The sequence below is a fragment of the Lipomyces japonicus genome (genome assembly GCF_038497905.1).
Source record: "Lipomyces japonicus strain CBS 7319 unplaced genomic scaffold V1514scaffold_50, whole genome shotgun sequence".
NCBI classification, from domain to species: Eukaryota; Fungi; Ascomycota; class Lipomycetes; order Lipomycetales; family Lipomycetaceae; genus Lipomyces; species Lipomyces japonicus.
This window is the reverse complement of record NW_027117862.1, coordinates 60,910-78,914: the sequence shown is the minus strand read 5'-3', so window position 1 is coordinate 78,914 and position 18,005 is coordinate 60,910. Positions and strand designations below refer to the sequence as shown.

General features: G+C 39.9%; 9 protein-coding genes and 1 non-coding gene across 10 annotated transcripts; 4 read left to right on the top strand and 6 right to left on the bottom strand.

The window, feature by feature from the left end:
- The first annotated feature begins 402 nt into the window (after window positions 1-402).
- V1514DRAFT_t93 lies at window positions 403-474 on the top strand. Its single transcript has one exon. It is a non-coding gene; the product is annotated as a tRNA-Arg (tRNA).
- A 257-nt stretch (window positions 475-731) lies between these two features.
- V1514DRAFT_359500 (uncharacterized protein) lies at window positions 732-1,951 on the bottom strand (the record flags this gene model as incomplete). The annotated part of the gene is made up of 2 exons (XM_066929680.1): window positions 732-1,340; window positions 1,394-1,951. The coding sequence occupies 2 exons, from the start codon at window positions 1,949-1,951 to the stop codon at window positions 1,200-1,202; spliced, it is 699 nt and encodes a 232-aa protein (XP_066781453.1). The 3' UTR covers window positions 732-1,199.
- Window positions 1,952-2,476: 525 nt separating this feature from the next.
- V1514DRAFT_285057 (regulator of G protein signaling domain-containing protein) lies at window positions 2,477-4,153 on the bottom strand (the record flags this gene model as incomplete). Its single annotated transcript, XM_066925156.1, has 2 exons — window positions 2,477-3,418; window positions 3,566-4,153. The coding sequence occupies 2 exons, from the start codon at window positions 4,151-4,153 to the stop codon at window positions 2,477-2,479; spliced, it is 1,530 nt and encodes a 509-aa protein (XP_066781452.1).
- Window positions 4,154-4,727: 574 nt separating this feature from the next.
- V1514DRAFT_264597 (origin recognition complex subunit 4 C-terminus-domain-containing protein) lies at window positions 4,728-6,110 on the bottom strand (the record flags this gene model as incomplete). The annotated part of the gene is made up of 2 exons (XM_066924787.1): window positions 4,728-5,958; window positions 6,007-6,110. Coding segments are annotated over 2 exons (1,335 nt in total), but the record flags the coding sequence as incomplete, so codon positions are not given.
- A 740-nt stretch (window positions 6,111-6,850) lies between these two features.
- On the top strand, window positions 6,851-7,824 carry V1514DRAFT_336572 (uncharacterized protein). Its single transcript, XM_066928561.1, has 3 exons — window positions 6,851-7,073; window positions 7,124-7,590; window positions 7,665-7,824. The coding sequence occupies exons 1-3, from the start codon at window positions 6,972-6,974 to the stop codon at window positions 7,741-7,743; spliced, it is 648 nt and encodes a 215-aa protein (XP_066781450.1). The 5' UTR covers window positions 6,851-6,971; the 3' UTR covers window positions 7,744-7,824.
- Window positions 7,825-8,138: 314 nt separating this feature from the next.
- V1514DRAFT_271618 (uncharacterized protein) lies at window positions 8,139-8,700 on the bottom strand (the record flags this gene model as incomplete). Its single annotated transcript, XM_066924824.1, has 2 exons — window positions 8,139-8,549; window positions 8,605-8,700. Coding segments are annotated over 2 exons (507 nt in total), but the record flags the coding sequence as incomplete, so codon positions are not given.
- A 159-nt stretch (window positions 8,701-8,859) lies between these two features.
- On the top strand, window positions 8,860-11,192 carry V1514DRAFT_336566 (uncharacterized protein). Its single transcript, XM_066928560.1, has 3 exons — window positions 8,860-9,247; window positions 9,322-9,438; window positions 9,495-11,192. Exons 1-3 carry the CDS (start codon window positions 9,197-9,199, stop codon window positions 11,163-11,165), a joined length of 1,839 nt encoding a protein of 612 aa, XP_066781448.1. The 5' UTR covers window positions 8,860-9,196; the 3' UTR covers window positions 11,166-11,192.
- A 537-nt stretch (window positions 11,193-11,729) lies between these two features.
- Window positions 11,730-12,747, bottom strand: V1514DRAFT_285043 (methylenetetrahydrofolate reductase; the record flags this gene model as incomplete). The annotated part of the gene is made up of 3 exons (XM_066925155.1): window positions 11,730-12,329; window positions 12,386-12,598; window positions 12,661-12,747. 3 exons carry the CDS (start codon window positions 12,745-12,747, stop codon window positions 11,730-11,732), a joined length of 900 nt encoding a protein of 299 aa, XP_066781447.1.
- Window positions 12,748-12,956: 209 nt separating this feature from the next.
- Window positions 12,957-16,441, top strand: V1514DRAFT_336562 (uncharacterized protein). Its single transcript, XM_066928559.1, has 3 exons — window positions 12,957-13,829; window positions 13,884-15,359; window positions 15,412-16,441. The coding sequence occupies exons 1-3, from the start codon at window positions 13,086-13,088 to the stop codon at window positions 16,255-16,257; spliced, it is 3,066 nt and encodes a 1,021-aa protein (XP_066781446.1). The 5' UTR covers window positions 12,957-13,085; the 3' UTR covers window positions 16,258-16,441.
- V1514DRAFT_336557 (MEMO1 family) lies at window positions 16,371-17,898 on the bottom strand. Its single transcript, XM_066928558.1, has 4 exons — window positions 17,645-17,898; window positions 17,480-17,548; window positions 17,292-17,404; window positions 16,371-17,186 (listed from the first exon to the last, which is right to left on the bottom strand). Exons 1-4 carry the CDS (start codon window positions 17,812-17,814, stop codon window positions 16,456-16,458), a joined length of 1,083 nt encoding a protein of 360 aa, XP_066781445.1. The 5' UTR covers window positions 17,815-17,898; the 3' UTR covers window positions 16,371-16,455.
- Between the last annotated feature and the right edge of the window lie 107 nt (window positions 17,899-18,005).

Genomic DNA, 18,005 nt, shown 5'->3' with positions numbered 1-18,005 from the left:
CCCGTGCTGCGATCCTCCGAGATGGCTGAGCAGATTCACTGCAGCCCTCGTAGAGCGTATGCGGTTGTTAATGTGCGCCCGGAATGTGAGGCGAGCATCGAGGATGATGCCTAATAGTTTGACTTCAAAAAGCGCGCATTGTTGGATCTTTTTTTTATCTTACATAAGCATGCATTAGCTATTCAAATCAAATCCATGCTGGAGGACGATAGAAAAAGACCTACACACAGGGAGGACGTACAGCAGCCGCTAAGGGATTGAGCACATCCTCATTGAGACCGAGGAGAGAAATAAAGCAAACCACTTTGATTAATCATCCAAAAGTTTGCCAAGCTTTGGTGAATCACGTGACAATAAAACGTTAAAATTACTTTAGTTAAAATTACTGGGTTTTGTGAATGTGGTCTAGTGGCCTAAAGGTAAGGCGCTGCTTTCCGGAGGCAGAGATTGTGGGTTCGAGTCCCATCTGGACCTTTTTTTACACTTTTATGTGTTGCATCTTAATTATGAAGAATTCTATTTTCTCTTTATATTTTTTGATTAGTTAAATTTTTGTCATGATCATTAATTAGGCGACGCGTCTGTTGCACTTGTTCAGGTATCTCAGCTGGAATGCTCGACAACTTACTTAATATTATCAATAAAAGGAAATTTTTGTTATTATGATAAAATTTCTTTTGCCTTGGAAGTTTTGTTATTTCTTTAGATTTTGTATGGCACACTTTTAAATGATTTGTAATCGCTAATTTAGTGACGTGTTTGGGACCTTCAAATTTATGGAAATAATTCAACTGTGTAGAGCCGCTCTTAACGGATTGTCTATCGCTCTCGGATTCCCACTGACATTGAAATTTCGGTTTTCTGAGTTCTCTTCAAACAACTAATTATACTACATTGGTCAACTTAACACCACAATTATAGAAACATTTCAAGAAACATTGCCATATAATCGCTTAAAATAGATCTTGGATGAGGCAATTCACTCCATGTTATGTACTCATAGCAATCTGTTTTCTTCAATTTTGAATTGAGGAATGCTAAAAATTTTGTAAGTTGTTCGAATACGAAAAGCTTAAGCAAAATATTTTTTTTTATCCAATAAAAAATCATCTTTTATCACGCTATGTAACTGTATATTACATAGTTAATAACGCATAATATTAAGCCAAAGCCATGTTAATTTAAGAGACCAGATTACTTCATGATAATTCAGTAGTAGAATTATCGTCTGCACCATAATTATCTGCAATCCAATCCAAAAAGCTGGACAAATCATTCACCAAAATACCAGGGATAGACATACTCTGAATCCACCTCGGCAAGTTTCCCTTCATATCGCTCTGCTGACGTGTCAGTATGATAAATATAAATGTCAACATCATTAGTTTCTTACTGTTGTTCCCAGTATCCAGGTCACACGACCATCCGCATCTTTTGTGACTCGATGGAAAAACGAATAAACCGCCCTAGTTGAATTTTCAGGAAGAGGAATATCAGCGGGAACAGCCACTACGGTAAATTCGTCCTCTGTTGCACTCTCAGTGGTGAAAAGCCAAGTTGCGAGATCCCTATTGGCAAATGGAGACGGTAAAAGATATTTTAAAGTATATCCGTTCCAATCCCCGTGCTTTTTTGCAAGCTCAAAACTTTGGACAATGTCATAATAATTCACCATATTGCCAAAATGATCGTTGAGTAATGCTTTCTTAAACCATGCAAAGGGATATTCTTCATCATTGTGAACTGAACTTCGAATATACCATGGCTCGTTGGCCACGGTATTGTAATAAACAAAAAGTTCATCTTCAGGTAATGACTTGGATTTCTTCCAATCGGAGTAAGATGAAACAAACCTATCGACCAAGTTTAATACAGATTCCGTTGTTGGCGGGTTCAAAAGAGGAGTTAAGCCAAACTCATCGAGATCGGTAAAGCTTAATTCTTCTGACATCAAAAAGCTTTAACGGTTTAAATTAGCCGTCTACAATTTTATGCTAATTCAAAAATTAGAACTTACCTGAAAATTTCAAAATTATATCAAAGCGGCTTTCATAAAACTTGAGAAAAAATTGCAAGTTGTCGTATGTGGCCTGGTTAGTTGGGTAGAGAACTTCGCACCAAAAGACTTAAATCATCGAAATTAGGTAATATGACAATTATCTTTTAAATTAAAAAATTCCTGTATGATACCTTAAGGCCCTCGTTTATTAATGTCCCCGTTTCGTAATGCTGCAGGTTCTGCAGATAATATGTTACATGGCTCCGCTGATTATAACTTCACGAAGTATCGCGCTGTCGAGATATCGACATAAACTTTAATTACTTATCATCTCATGTTAATAGGCTCTGCTATACTTTGGCTGACATTTTTTTCGCCATGTGTGGTACAACAAGGGATTTTGCAGAGATTAATAAAATACAGGAACATAGGGATTGAATGTACAATTAAATAAAAAGGAAAATAAACTTGAATAAATTAATTTGTTTGCAACTCCCTAAGCCCAACCTCTGCAAATCTCTTTGTTTTTATAAATTTAGGAACAGAATCGGATGCCATTAAGCGGAAAACCTGGGTTCGTACGTCAACCAAAAGACTAACCACCTCGGTTACTTTGTTAACTGCCGTACTTAGTGACTGCTCAATTTCACTGTTAAAATTTCCCTCCGCAGTCATTCGATCTCGAACTCTTTTCCGAAGCGAATGATCTATATTAACTTCGCTTGCAGAACCAGGTGCCAAATAATTGTTATACACCATCCAAGCTTCGGATAGGCAAATTTTTACCCGCTCTAATGAAGGAAATTGGTTTTTCTGTAATTCAGAAAATTGCTCAAGAATTTTGCCAGACTCCAAATAGAACACCAAGTTTTCTTCGCATATACTTTCTTTTAAATGCTCCTTGAAAAGTAGTCTGAGTGCTGGATCATTTAAAATATACTCAAGGTTAGTAGTGTATTTTTGGTCTATGGTAAAATTTGACAGATTGTTTAGCTCTGAGTGCGTAATTGACACTGCATAGTTTGGGCTTCTCCCACGCGACGGCCACCCAGCGACATGTTTTCCTTTGGTAGTTAGAATATACCAATAATTCTTATCGGCATAAAAAGTATCGCCCACAATTCTTTCAATGCAACTTGTTATCAGCCCTAATTGACAAAAGGCTTTCAAAATAGTAATTGCTTCGCGAGTGTCTAAGACTGTCGTGCAATTCATTATCCATTGAAGAGCAGACATGCCCGAAAAACAATTTCGAAATTCGCGAAGGTGAAATCGTTTGGATTCCACTAATCTCACTCCTTGATATGAATCATTATAGTTAGATAGATCAATAGGTCCGGATAATGTCGAATCAGAGGTATCGTGCGATTCGGGAGAATTATGAAATTTCGAGGCATGGTTGTGAGAATTGTCTGTTGCCTTGTTAGTATCATTGGAAGTCTTGTTATTATAGGCGATCGTAGCACTAGAATTAAACCCCTTAAACGACAAAGTAGCATTGGCATTGGCGTTGGAATGACCAGAAGAGTTTGCAGGTGATGGTGTCGATGATTGAAGAGATCTGACTTGAGATCCGGCGAAGCGTTGAAATATTATTTCGATTACATTCTCAATAGTCGAAATGTGATCAGTATCGTGATCTCGTTCTAGATGAACCAACCTAATACAAGTATTAAGTGAAGATGTAAGCAGAGTGCGAACATTTGGGGATGTAACGCCAATACGTTGGCTGAATTCACCAACAATCGCGACTCCTTTAGGGGTAGGTTGAAACAGCATGTTTGGCTTAAATTCGAGCTTCTCCGGATCCGTCACGCACCGCAAAAGACGAGCGTTTAAGAATAACTGCATCATATGAACACAAGATGAAAATTCAAGAACGTAAGTCGTAATTGTTGTCGACGTCACTAACTTTCCAGACTTGTCAATAGTCTTTATCTGTTGTTGCAACTTCAGCTCTCTCAGATTTAAGATGGCTTCTTCGGATGTGAATGAATAGAAGTGCTGGACCTTAAAAAGCCCAACATAATGCGAACCAAGAGGTAACGACGATATGAGGGTCGCAAATACGGCTGTGAGTTCGTCAAAAACTGGTCTTGAAGCCTGGTTGTTATCCTTTGTGAATCGGAGAAGACGCGTAGCCTGAAGCAGCATTTTGCGAGAAGATGTAGTAAAAGATGTTGATATGTTAGTTTTTAACTGTTTAACTTCTGTTTCTTGAGGAGTTATGTTCAAACTGTTATCTGCTTGCAAGAACTGAAGAAGTGACAGCCGGGTTCCAGCTGCTTTCGGGCTTATATCTGGGTCTTCATCTAATTGATCATCATCATCATCATCATCATCAGGAGACGGCAGGCGGCCGCGGCCAGCAGTCTTGGTGGCGAGCGTAGTCGGTGCCATGAGTTGAGGCAAAACAAAGTCATGAGGCTGATACGGCCTGGGGCAGATGTGTAAGTTCAATTATTCATTTCAGGCGACAGCGGTTGCAGATGCACCTTGTTTGTGGGGCCAATTAAACATGTGCATTTCGTCCCTTGCGCACGGACTTCTCCATCGCGCACGTGCGCGCCACGCGGTCGCCGCACGATTGACGGAAGTCTGATATGCGGCACCTTATTAATTTATTATATAATCATAATCTACACCAATTCCTAACCACCGAAGCATTATGACCGTTTAGAGACAGTATCGAACTAATTTCGGAAAGACCGATGTCAAGTTGCTCTGTAACGTCATTACCATTGGAGACCAATCCTCGGTCAATTAACGTTTCCCACGCTTCCACAGCTTGCTCACGTGACCATACTCTGAAAGGCACTGCAACCGACCCGGCTGCTGCTTCTGCTAACCTTGTACGTCCAGCTTGGGCAAGATATTCCTCATACACTTGTTCAAAATTAACAAAAGCCTCTGGCTTTTCAACCACGGTAACTTTAATCTCCACTCGAGCAGCGCACACAAACAGCATTAATGCCAGCTCAGACAGCCCCATAACTTGTTCAGCCACACCTCCGTTTTCTATTTGCCCAACGCTCTCAGCTAATGCCTTGTCATCAAAAAATGGGGCTTGAATCGATGACTCTCTTACCATTACGGTCAGAAAGTTAAATACTTCGCGAGGGTCCCTTGATGTTGCAAATACTCTCTCCACCAGACGCTGAATTATGTTTGACGTTGACCACAAAGTTTGTACCTCTTTGTTCCACGTCAGTTCATTCCCCTCTGATGCATTATGAATTAGCATGCCTGCTCTGCATAATTCATTAAAAAATGAAATCGTTTTGGCCGGATGAATAACGACTATACGATGTGAAAACCGACTCCTCACTCGCTTTTCTAGCATTTCCGCCACATTCATTTTTGTGCTGACACCAATAATACAAATACTAGGAGTTGCTAGAGCAGCTTCGCCAGATCTAAATCCAGAATGAGAAGATTGAGAAACATCAAGCAGATTATAAAGAAGCGTCTGTCTATTTTGCATCATGGCGAATCGGTCGAAATCTTCTAATATTATAACGACAGATACCGCAGCCCTATTTTCGTTATTGCCGAGTGTTGAGCTTTCAGCATGATCTTCATTTGCGATCATTGCTTTACCTGAAAAAAGGGCAAGAAGCCTAGTCAAAACAACACTTTGAGACTTTGACTGACGCTTATAATTTGAAACCTGGCCATCATCTTTTTCCATGGCAACGCGAGCATCTTCTATTTGTCTAGCAATTTCTAACAATGCAAGTCGATCGTTTGTTTGAGTGAGTCCTGATAGTCGAATTGTAATAAATTGACCCTCATATTGAACATTCAAATCGTTTATAACAGAATTAATAAGTAAAGTTTTGCCAGATCCTCGAGGACCCAAAATTAAACAAGAATTTCCACCATGAGAACTTAAAATACTATTAGAATCCATGTACATCCGTGGATTAACACTTTGTTCGACCAGATGTTTAAGCTTCCTAATGACGTGAGAACTATTTCTAAAAAACATCTCAGTTTGTGCTTACCTGTAAGTATCATCCATGTGCATCAATGGAATCGATAGCCTTCCTGATAATTGCTTTAAAGCTTGATCTTTAATACTACTGAGATGTTCCTCTGAAACATTGGATCGCAAATCTGAAGCTAAAATTTCCGAGTCAGAATTCTCGAAATTTCGCAAGCCTGCCTCTGCTACTGCATTGTTTAATTTTTTTGATAAATTTTCAGATTCCGCCAATTGAGAATGAGAATGCACATCTTTGCTTGTCAAACTTGTTCCATTATCATCTTCTGACTTGCTGAAACCTGCAGTTTGCTGACTTATAAAACTTTCACCAAAGCCGTTGATACTCGAGTCTTTGTTGCCTGATTCATTGTCGGTTATAATAACTTCAGCTTGCTTTACTGTCCTGGAGACATTCGTTGGTGAAGAGTCTAGACGTGTAGCGTCACATTGAGCAGTGACCGTACGGGTCCGTGTTGATCTTCGTGTCAGCGTAAAAGACGTCTTATCCATGACATCAACAATATTTTCTGATTGAAGTTTTTGAAAGCTGGTATTTACACCAGAATTTTCATCATTCGTACTGGAAGAACGAGCTTCATCAGGGTCAGTATTGCTGTTGATCGTTTGACTATCCGTACGTCGTCTTTTGGATCTACTACTCATTTTATGTTACAAATTGAGCAGTCAAAAGCAGATCCCCAATATCAACTATATATGAAATATAAACAATAACGGTCTGCCGGTTTGTCTGATCTCATTTACTCACCCCACGTATAGTTGTAATTTTCAAGGTCCCAAATATTAAGTTTTACCCGGATTTTATTACTTCGGGCAACAACTCATCGTTTGACTTGACGTTGGTCAAATAATTGATTGATTTTATCTTTTCGAATATATTTTAAAATAACGGACTAATTATTTTCTCATTAAGCTAATATTCAAGATTGTCATTTTTTAATATATATATATAGCGTACGTAACAACATGGCTTTTCAAAACGCAGAGCTCCCTAGTCAGATTGACCAGCATGACGAGAGTAACGAGCTACCAAATGATGTGATTTCATGTCTTAAATCAGCAAGATTTGTATGAAAGTAAGATAAATTACGCTTGGGCTACTACTAATTGGCATGCAGCTTCAACTCGGCACTTCATATGATGATTACCCTCACGTATCGTTGATGAATTACACCTATATTGCGAAAGGAGACGCCGAACCATACGAATCAGAAGCTATCATAGTCATGACTTCAGACAAAAGAACCAGAAAATTTTTTAATATTACATCAAACCCGAGGGTTTCTATTCTCGTGCACGATTGGGTTTCCAAGCAAGCAACAACGTCACCATCTCATGGTGTCTCTCAGGGGCTGTCACAGTTCTTGTTATCGATGAATCAAGCTGAACTGTCTAGTATATCAGCCACGCTCAATGGCTTGGCAAGAATTGTCACAAATGAAGAAGAAGCTTTTTTTTTTAAGCAAAAATTGCTGAATTCCAATCCGACTGAAGCCAGGCCGTTTATCGACGCGGACGACTCCGCCGTAATATTAGTGAAGATTTCCAGTGCAAGGGTAGCAGATGTTGAGAATAATGTGATCAAGTAAGCAATTTTATTTTAAACTTGCCCTTCTTTTGACAGGTGCCTTGTTGCATGTGTCGCTAACATGCGTATAGTTGGAAGGAGCCGGGATCAGAATTTACTCCACAGGACAGTGCTGATGGAGGAATAATTAATGACACCACTAGTTCATAAAAGTCCCACCTCGCTAGTAATTTGTAATATTGAATTTATCTTTTGTACATGGCGCTCACATAATTTTCATCCATTTCCATCTCATTATCATTAAGCTCATCGTCATCATCACTGCCATCATTATTTGCCCCATAATTATTGTCATTGCGTGAAAACCCTGGATTTAGACTGCCAGAGTGTATGGTCTGATTAGAACTTTTTATCGAATCACTGGCAATGTCTAAACTGCTGCCGTGGCCTCTGTCAGTTTGTAAATTGCTGTTATCACTGAAATTATGTGATCTCAGGCTGTCATATTGATCGTTATCATCATCAGATTCATTCGGCGTGTCGCTTGCAGAATCATCAGGATTCGCATCATCTTCACCAGCCAATTCTTTGGTGAGGTGCAGTGAGCGTAATTTGTTGATAACCATTGTAGCAAACGGTCGAATTTCATTCATTTCCATTGCACCAACGTCATCCATTTGTAAAAAATCGTGCGTAAAGATTTTTATACCTGCTCGAACTTTGGCTTGCCTGACTTCCCGAATATCTCTTAATAAATTTCGGATAACGTGAGGCGGACTTGAAAGATCGTCTGGAGCGTTACTGAGTATTAACTCGCCAGTTTCTGTCCATTCCCAAGGCAGTAAATGTGAAAACCTGTCCATATGCTCGGCTTCATCCTTGTATGCAATTTGCAAATTAGTTTCCGACATCCATTCCGGAGCAACCACGTTACACCTCGCTTGCTTTTTCAATATTAATGCCACCCACAAAGGCACTTCCATTCGTCTCATTGGCCTTAAATTTGGAATGACATCCTGCAAATAGTTAGTAGGTTTAATTTTGTTTGGCATCACTTGTATTTTTTCATACTCCGATAAGTTCCACCTCGTCCATGGATTGCCGGGGGATAATAGTAATCATGTTGTTTTCGGCAAGAAAAGAAATTTCGGCAGGCGTCAGCGTGCCCACATGTCTGGCAGGAAGTGCCATGGCATCAACAGAATGTATGAAATGCAAGTTTCTTATTATAAAATTGGTTTTAGAAAACGCGTCGTCGCGTCGCGCAATCACGTAAATTTTGACCGCGGGGAATTTTTTTTCTCTTGACGTTGAGTCCTTGTCCAAAACAAACAGATAAACTTTAGTTGCAGTTCCGTGCGCACCGCAAAGTCACCGAGATATCCTAAATAGGCAGTAAAATCTCAGAATCTACGATTACGAACTTGCTCTTTTACATAAAATCCAGTTTAAGTTATCCAGATCAGTGATGCTGTTATGATGCATACCGAATTTTAAGGCCAAGTAAGAAATTCAGTCTTTGAAAAGTTTGCGTGGAGTCGATTTTCTGCATTTATATGTACTCTTTCGACTCGAAAAATAAACTATTCGTGCAAAATAAAAAATAAAAATATAGCACTAATGCCGTGCAGGAGTCTCTATATGAGTCAAGTGCTCGTTGAACATGAGTTTTTTGCAAAGTCGTAAGGTATCTGCCGCTATTGGCTGTGCTCAAGTACGTTAATTTACTTTTTTTTTTTTTTTTTTTTTTATAAATCAAGATAGTACGTGCTAATCAACGTAAAACAGATGGCAATGCGACCGATCATGATTGGCCGAAACACGCTGATATCACACAGATACATGACTGTCAAAAGCTTGCAGCAGATAACCCAAACTCCTGAAAATGAAGCATCGGAGAGCAAGGTGAAATCATATATGCATGAATGACTTTGACCCTGCAAATCAAGCTGACATGTCAGGAACTTATTCTTTCGGTATTGCGCTCTAATGCGACGAGAAGAGATGCAAAGGCTTACATTTCACGATACACACAGTTATCAGGTTCAGAAATTAAAAGGAAGCGCGCCGCGTTTGTAAAAAGTCTTCTTCGTTCGGTCAGGGAAAACTCGGTTGGATTCGATCTTTATGATTCGGCACCGATTGAGTTAAAGGATACCATCAGGGTTTCCATCATTAAGATTCGTGTAGCTCAAGATATGGACGAAGACACGTTACAAAAGATTGGAACAACAATTGCTCGATTGAAAAAGCTTGGATCGAGTCCTATTGTTGTACTGGATCCATCTTGGACCTATAAAAGCACTTCATTAACTCAACATGAAATCAAAAGAATAAATACCATTGCAAACTTTATTGTCTCATCAATTGAAGGTACGCCCACTGCAGAGCTGAACCACAACAAAAGCGGCAAGCAAGGCGGACCTCCTGCGCCGACAGCAAGAAGTCAAGTACTTCCTCCATTGTTTTCATCCGCGACTGCTGACTCAATTTCTGATTTGAGTTTTTCTTTGCCACACTTATTACTGCTATCGTTGGCAAACAAGATCATTCCGGTGGTTACGCCTCTTCTTTACGTTGAGGACAAGTGCACATATTCATTAATACCAGCGAACGAAGCTGTATATCAAATTGTTAAACCTCTCAGCTTATCATCAACATCAGAAATTATTGCGGTTGATAAAGTAATATTTATCGACCCATTAGGGGGAATTCCTTCGTATGAGAGAAAGTACGGCGCGCATATTTTAGTAAACATGGAACAAGAGTATGATAGCATTATCACCGAGCTGCAGAGTAAGAAAGCGCCTGGACAGTTGCATCAAAATCAAAAATATCATGTACAAAATCTCGACGCATTTAAGCGCATACTGGCTTTGTCACCAACCACGTCCGGTTTAATAACTACTCCACTGACCGCGGCATCACAGTCTACACGAAATCCGCTGATCTACAATTTGCTAACCGATCGACCCGTAATATCATCATCGCTACCGGTTGCGGGTAAGAGAGCAACATTTGAGCAAACTACACTCCTTCGGCATGGTGTGCCGGTAATGATGCTTTTTTCCGAAGAAGGCATGAGTTTGCCCGGCATTGATGGTGAGCGGAAAGGCACAATCAAAAATAAGCTGGATCATGTTCATCAACAAACCGCTGACGTGGATATGAGGCGATTGGTTAATCTTATTGAGGATTCATTTGGCCGAGAACTAAATCTGAATCATTATCTAAAGCGGGTTAATGGTAATATTGCCGGGATAATCATTGCAGGAGACTATGAAGGTGCGGCTATTATTACGTGGGAAAAATTTGAATCAGACCCGAACAAAAAAGTCGCCTATTTGGATAAGTTTGCGGTACTTCGGAAATCACAGGGAGCAACAGGCGTGGCCGATATAGTTTTCAAAGCAATGGTGATGCAGTTATTTCCCAATGAGATTTTATGGCGGTCAAGAACTGAAAATCCAGTAAATCGATGGTACTTTGATCGAGCCAAGGGGACAATCAAGTTGCCCACGACTGGGCAAAAATGGACAATGTATTGGACCGGGGATAATACGCGAGAGGAAGATTGTCTTAATGATTACATCCATATCTGTAGTAGCATTGAGCCATCATTTAAGCACTGATATAAATAAATTATAATTATGAATATATTGATTGCGCAATTAACAAAATGAAAAATTATCAAAAGTTAACGCTTCTCTGTTGAAAGAAGCATGCGATGGCCGTTTCTCCGTTCACTCCATAATAAAAAAAACAACCCATTCCAAAACAGAACCCGATGATGAACACACAAAAGAACGAACAGGTAAATATAATACATGGCAGCATTAACATACATGGAACATTCCCGAGCTTTTAAAAGGATATTGCAATATTTATACTCATAATATGCAATAAATGGCTCGAGAAAAAAAAATAAGGAAAAATAATGGAAACAAAAAAAAATAAACAAAACCTTTTAAAAATCCTGTAAACCCGTGAAATGCTTTTGTTGAAAAAGACATAACTTTTGTGCGTGCTCTATTCGCCAAAAGAAACAGCCATACCGTTAAAAATCAAAAAAAAAAAAAAAATTGCAAAGCAGTTATAGAAAAAGAAATAAAAGTTTCAAAACAAAACAAAATAAACCTAAATAAAAAAAATAAATCAAAAAATAATAAAAAGTCAGACATTTAAAAATGTCTAGATTAGTGTAGGAGTCCAAGGCGCTCAAGAATAACCTTGGTGGACTTCTCAAGATTCATGGTATAGAAGTGAAGGTGATAGATGCCACCTTTTTCTATAATCGACTTGCACATTTCAGTGACAAGTTCAGCGCCCACTTCACGAACTGCGGCGTCGTCATCTTTCACACGTTCAAGAGCACGGAGAAACTCGGTGGGCACGTTGATGTCGCACCACTTGACGCGCCTAATAAAAGAAGCATATTGTGAAATAGGCATAATTCCTGGAATAATTGGCGCAGTTATGCCACTTTCTCTGCAAGCTTTGACCCAGTCTAAAAAGTTGTCAACGTCATAAAACATTTGAGTGATCACAAACGAAGCACCAGCATCAAGTTTCTCCCTGAGATGACCGATGAGCAAATCGCGATCATGCTCTTCAGGGTGGCCTTCCGGGTATCCGGCAACGCCAATCTCAAAGTGGTCACCATAATTCTCGCGAATGTACTTTACCAAATCCTTGGCGTACAAAAAGCCGTCCTGAGCTGCGTCCCATTTTTCATTTTCGAGAGGCGCATCGCCACGGAGTGCAAGGATGCATCTGCAGCCGCCATCATAGGCTTCCTTTTTCAAAAATTGTTAAAAATGGCAATTGAAGCAAGGAGTGCAATGGTTCTTACTTTAAGCGCTTTATCGACAGCCTCGCGGGGCATGCCCGTACATGTAAGATGCATACAGGTATCCAGGTCATAAGACTTGTTGATCTTCGTGATCATTTCATTCGTAGTTGTCGCATTCGGCTTAGTAGTACCGCCTGCATTCCACGTGACATCGACAAACAGGGGAGTCAGCTCGCGCATACGATCTATTCTCTCGTAGATATTTTGGACACCCTGGTGCCAATCAGTCCAAGAACATTCAACCAAAATAAAAATAAAAAATAAAAGCAATATACCTGACTGGTCTTAGGGACAAAATACTCAAAAGAGAATGAGGGCGCCTCATTGCGAACATTTTCCTTTAGGACCTGAGAGACTCTCATGGTGGGGACTTAGGCACCGACTGGGGACTTGAAGGAAGAAAACCAAGAAGGAGGGAAATCGCAAAATAAATTGTTTTCACAAGGGTCAACGCCCTGCGCCACACCAACTTTTGCCGCTGGTAGCATGTGCGTGGCTGGTGGGTGTTGCTGCGCCACTCGTACGTTCGACTAACGAAACTCTAATCCGGGCTTGAGTCGTCGTTGGTTAACTTGGGACCTTCAAGCAAAAAGCAGTTCACCCAATTACACAGTGTATTGCACCCTGTAGCGTACTCGGCATTGATTATTTAGTCACGGAAGGACTTGCTAGTGCGTTTTATTGTCTTCAATCGTTGCCAATGGCTGTTGCCGCAGACTCCGCGGCAGACTCGCTGCCACGATCACATTCTAGAAAGTCCCCAATTTCATCATCGCCAACAAACAAGTCTTTCGTTCTTACTGGCCAACAAGAACACTATTTGAAGAAAGAGCTGATATCACTTGAGCTCGAACGCGAATTGGCTCTTCTCAGTGCTCCTGATGCTCTCCGAAAGTTTGGAGCCCCGTTTCGGTCCGTTGATCAGACTGCCGTCATTCAGCAGAAATCTAGATCCAAGTTTTTCCGTTCAAACAATGTCACAGTTCAATTACCTCTTTCAGTCGAGATAAAGCCTGGTGACTCGGATTTTCCTATTCTACGTCATGTATTTGTGGATCATGTTAGAAATTTCCCATTCCTAGAGAAGACAAAAGAGACTGAATTCTGGCAAGATAAGGTCCAGACTTTTTGGGAGAGTTTTGCCACGAAGCGCATTAGCTCCACGCAGGATAGAACTGAGGAGACTAAAAGAAAACGGTTGGCTTTCAAAGTTCAAAAGCTTGTCGAACTCATGATGTCTTCCGGAATTCGGACAACGTCCGGTCTTGAACGAGGCGTCACTATCCACGATTCCGATTCCGCTTACAAGCAGACAGATGAGGATAAGCTAAATTTTATGGTTGATAATGCATCTGATGGCCATCCGATTAACGGCTTTGATGTTAACATTGTTGGTGTCAAAGTTGTTTCCGACAAAAAGCGCTTAAGGCATCATGAACATCTTGTAAGCAACCCAACTTCATTATTTTTTTTTCTTACTTACTAATTTTTGATTTAGGAATTTATCATTCGAACCAATCAAACTCACTCCAAACTAGAAGAGTCTTACGTTTCGCGGAAATATTCAGATTTTCGTGATTTGCATCAGGAACTTCTTCACGCGTTTCCTCAAATAGAATTGCCACGAGTACCTATGAAAAACAAGAATTTTACTACCGTTACCTATTCGACTCATTCTGCTCCATCATCGATACCCAACATAGACGAATCTGCCTCCACCGAAAGCACTCCGCGGAGTTCGATATCACATGTAACCTCAGAGATCTCAGTGGGCTCATCAGGTTCTTCTTCTCCACCGAATAATTCTTCTGTTTTTCCCCAGCTTGTCACCAAAAAGATTGTTAAGAAGTTCTCCAAGTCATCTCTCACAAAGAAGATGAGCCCGTCGGCACCATCTCTTGCCTCATCTCTGTCGTCCCTGTCTACCATGAACGGCCAAAAAGATTTCTCACGCCTTAGTCTTGAAGAAAACGATTTTTATGAAAATTTTAACAATCCTGTCAAACTTCCGGGCGAGCTTCAACGACTGTCATTGCGCGCATTTTTGCGTTCCTTGTTGGCCATCACGACGATTGCTGAAAGCGATTTGCTGAGAAAATTTTTAACTGACCGGTCGTTTCACTTGTCAGATTTCAGTTCGTCAGAAGTAAGCGACATTAATCTTCGCAAGGAAGCAGATAACGCAAGATTAGAGGAGCAATACCAGTTTTTCCAAATCGCCACGCAGAGAGCACGTGAACTAGATCAATATATGAAAGACTTTAAAAAGGAAATCATTCAACGCGATGGGCTTTCCAAATTTTTCTCTGAAATAAGGCAAAAGGACAAACTGGCTGATCTTGCTCCTCAATATCATAAATTTATTGAATGGGCCCGAATTGAGGTTGCAGCCACTATCTATCATTTGTTTGTTGGTCAGGACAATGCCTCAGAACTTCTTGCTCAGACAAAACATATTCATCGGATGATGCCATATGCAGTTCTAAAAAACGTGATTCGATTTTCCAATCCGGTCTCGATGATGAAGGCCGTGCTTGATTTGTTTCTCGCACAGCCATTTGGACAGAAATCTCTTCTGCAACGTATTCTTTCTATTGTGTTGTATGAAGATATTAAAGTGCAGGCAAAAGCTATTCATGTGGTGCGAAAGAAAATAAATGACGACAGCTTGGGTGACAAGATCCAACAGTTTGTGGATGCTGAAGCTAAAATCAAAGATCAAGTAATCTGGGAATCCGAAACTGACGCTGTCGATATCATTGTGGCAATTTCCAAAACAGATGAACTTGAACCGTTTATTGAACCTAAAGTGGTTACTAATATTATAAATTCCTGGGTGTCCTGGAATATAGCAGTTGAAGATCCAAGCACTAAAATTACGGACGATATTAGGTGGTTTTCAAATTTGAAGTCTTTGTTGAAGCTGATGACCCGCAAAAGAGATAAGGACATGATTTTGTCGCTTTCAGGAGAGGTGAGTTTATTATTCACAATGAATGTGCTTAACTTTAACTTACCGTAATTAGCGTGTCACAATCGAACTGTTAAAGGATGTTTTTACGATATTCTACCAACCGTTGATCAAGGTATATAAATCTGCGAACGTGCATAATTCTATCGGTGATATTTCCGTTTTTGTTGATGATCTCATAAAAACCGTCGAGGAATGTGAAGAGCCAAACCTGAATACTGATCCAAATTTTTTGGTGCAAAAATTCATTGATCTTTGTGAGAGGCATCAAGAATCATTTTACAAGTTTGTGCACGAGGTTCATATTCATGATGATGGTTTATTTATGAAACTTATGCTGTGGATCGAGGAAATATTACGGTTTTTAAGAGAAGGTCCGAACGGCACCATTGATATGAATGATCTTGTTAACGAAGTCACTTTGAAAACGTCAAATAATTTTGATGAGATTGTTGACAGAGACGTATTAATTAACGAAGTTGATTCTTTGATTGATTGGAACAAGCAGCGAAAATTATGGCGAGAAAAGAAACTTAGAGACAGGCTGCGTGAAGGTGATCGTCGTGCTGCCGGTGAAAACGTGGACGATGAAGAGATTGATAGTGAAGATATTGATGAAGCCGAGTGGAAGGCCACTATTCCTCAACTTCTTCGAGGTGGTGATTTTGGACTTCATGATGATGATTTGGATGAGTTTGCCGTGGATCAAGATGTAATGTCCAGCGATGAAGACGAAATTGACGAGGCGGATTTGCTTGATCCCATAGAATATGAACGAAGAGCACGGGCAAGGAAGCACAGGCGTGGTGGCCGGAATAGCGAACCACTTAAGCCAGTCGCGGTAGAGATTCCAAAAGTAGTTGAGGCTTTTATGGAAAGACTAAGAATTATTCTTTCATAATTTCGACTTTGTATTTGTGTTGAGTTTTTTTTTTGTGTGCCTTGGCATTTGGGTGTTGCTTTGATAGCATGTCAGACAGGTGTTAGGTGGGCATTTTATTTTTTTTTTTATTTTCTTGTTATTGTTATTGTATTTGTTTACTATCATGGCATTGCAAATCTAAACGGTATATTATAACCTCTTTTTTTTTTGTTTTTTTCAAGCTTTTGCAAACCCGCTAGCGTAACTTACGCTTGAGTCTCTAAGATTGTGGCAGTGACTACTCTGCTTGTATTGAACCCAATAGAGCTTTCCAAACTGATATTTTAATGCTTCATCGTTCTGCAAGTTCTCTTCCTCAACAATTTCAGCTGGTCCGGTACCAGATGCCGGCTTGCGTTGTTCCAATGCCAACTCCACGCCTTGATCACGCAAGAACTCAATGCCGGCAATCAAAACGCTAATAGGGTGACGACCGCATATTGTGTTTTTGGTATGGGACAAATACTTTGTCCATTCTGCATGAGATCCGGCACTGGACACGTCCATTCCTAAATAATCTATTATCTCGATTGATTTATAAATAGGAAAATCTGGTTTCACAATAGTGTGCAGGTCTGACGCTGATCGTAAAGGTTTTATCACATTATTTGTCGAATCTTGCAGATAATTTGTATAGCCAAACCTGGTACCCCAGTGACAAAAATCTGATGAAATCACAAACCCATTTCTTGAATCGTTCAAGTAAGGACTCAGGATCTTGCCAAATTCACGTTCAGATTGCGCCGACAGTGCGCCAATCATGATCGGAACAAGCGGACGGATTCCGCCGGGTGAAGATGACAAGATTTTGTAAATAAACGGCAAATGCATTTCAAGCGAGTGCTCTTCTTCGTCAACGGTGCGAGACATTGTCTGAAACGATTCGGTCGAACGTAATTTTTCGATTGCTAAGGTTCATCAAAATTATTAGCTGTTCATTATTAAACAAAAATACTTGCTACAATAATTTTTTTGTGAAAGAAAAAAAAAAAAAAAAGAATAACATGACATACTTTCAGTATCAATAGGAAGATTTCCTAATGGAGTTTCATACTCTTGAGCTTGAGATACGGCGCAAGTTGACAGATAAACGTGATGAGACGGACCAAGCAGAAACACCCTCTCACTTTTATTTTCTTATCAGTACCAAAAATAATAACTTGACATATCTAGACAATCCATAGATAAATATATTGCATACATTTTGCTAACGTCCCAGAACTTATATGCCCATGCTCCCGTTGGACCTGAGTATGAATACCCAGCATGACTTTACACTCCACTCAATAATCAGCTCAAGCCCCGTCAGCTATCTTAATAAAAAAAAAAAGAAAAAAAAATTATAGATTAAGCTAATTCAGCTTACGGCGCTATTATAATTCTTGCGTCAGGTACCGGAAGCGGGCCATGTTCGTAAGACGTTGATGGAATACCGTCCAAGAACTCAGTCAGTTGGTGATCCAAAGCTTGCCCATCACCAAGATACCACGATCCAGCATGGGTAGCCCTGCGAACAAAATGGTTGGTATTGCTCATATTGACCCAAAAAAAAAATCTATTGAATTTGCATGAAAATTTAAAAGATATATTGACACAAGTTCAGTATCACATTGGTTAGATTGTGGCTACGTCAATCAAAAAGGGGGTTTTAATTTAACTGATTAACTTTTATATATTTAAAAATTACGTTTTTAAAATGCAACTCCTTACAGAGCTGGTCCTTATAA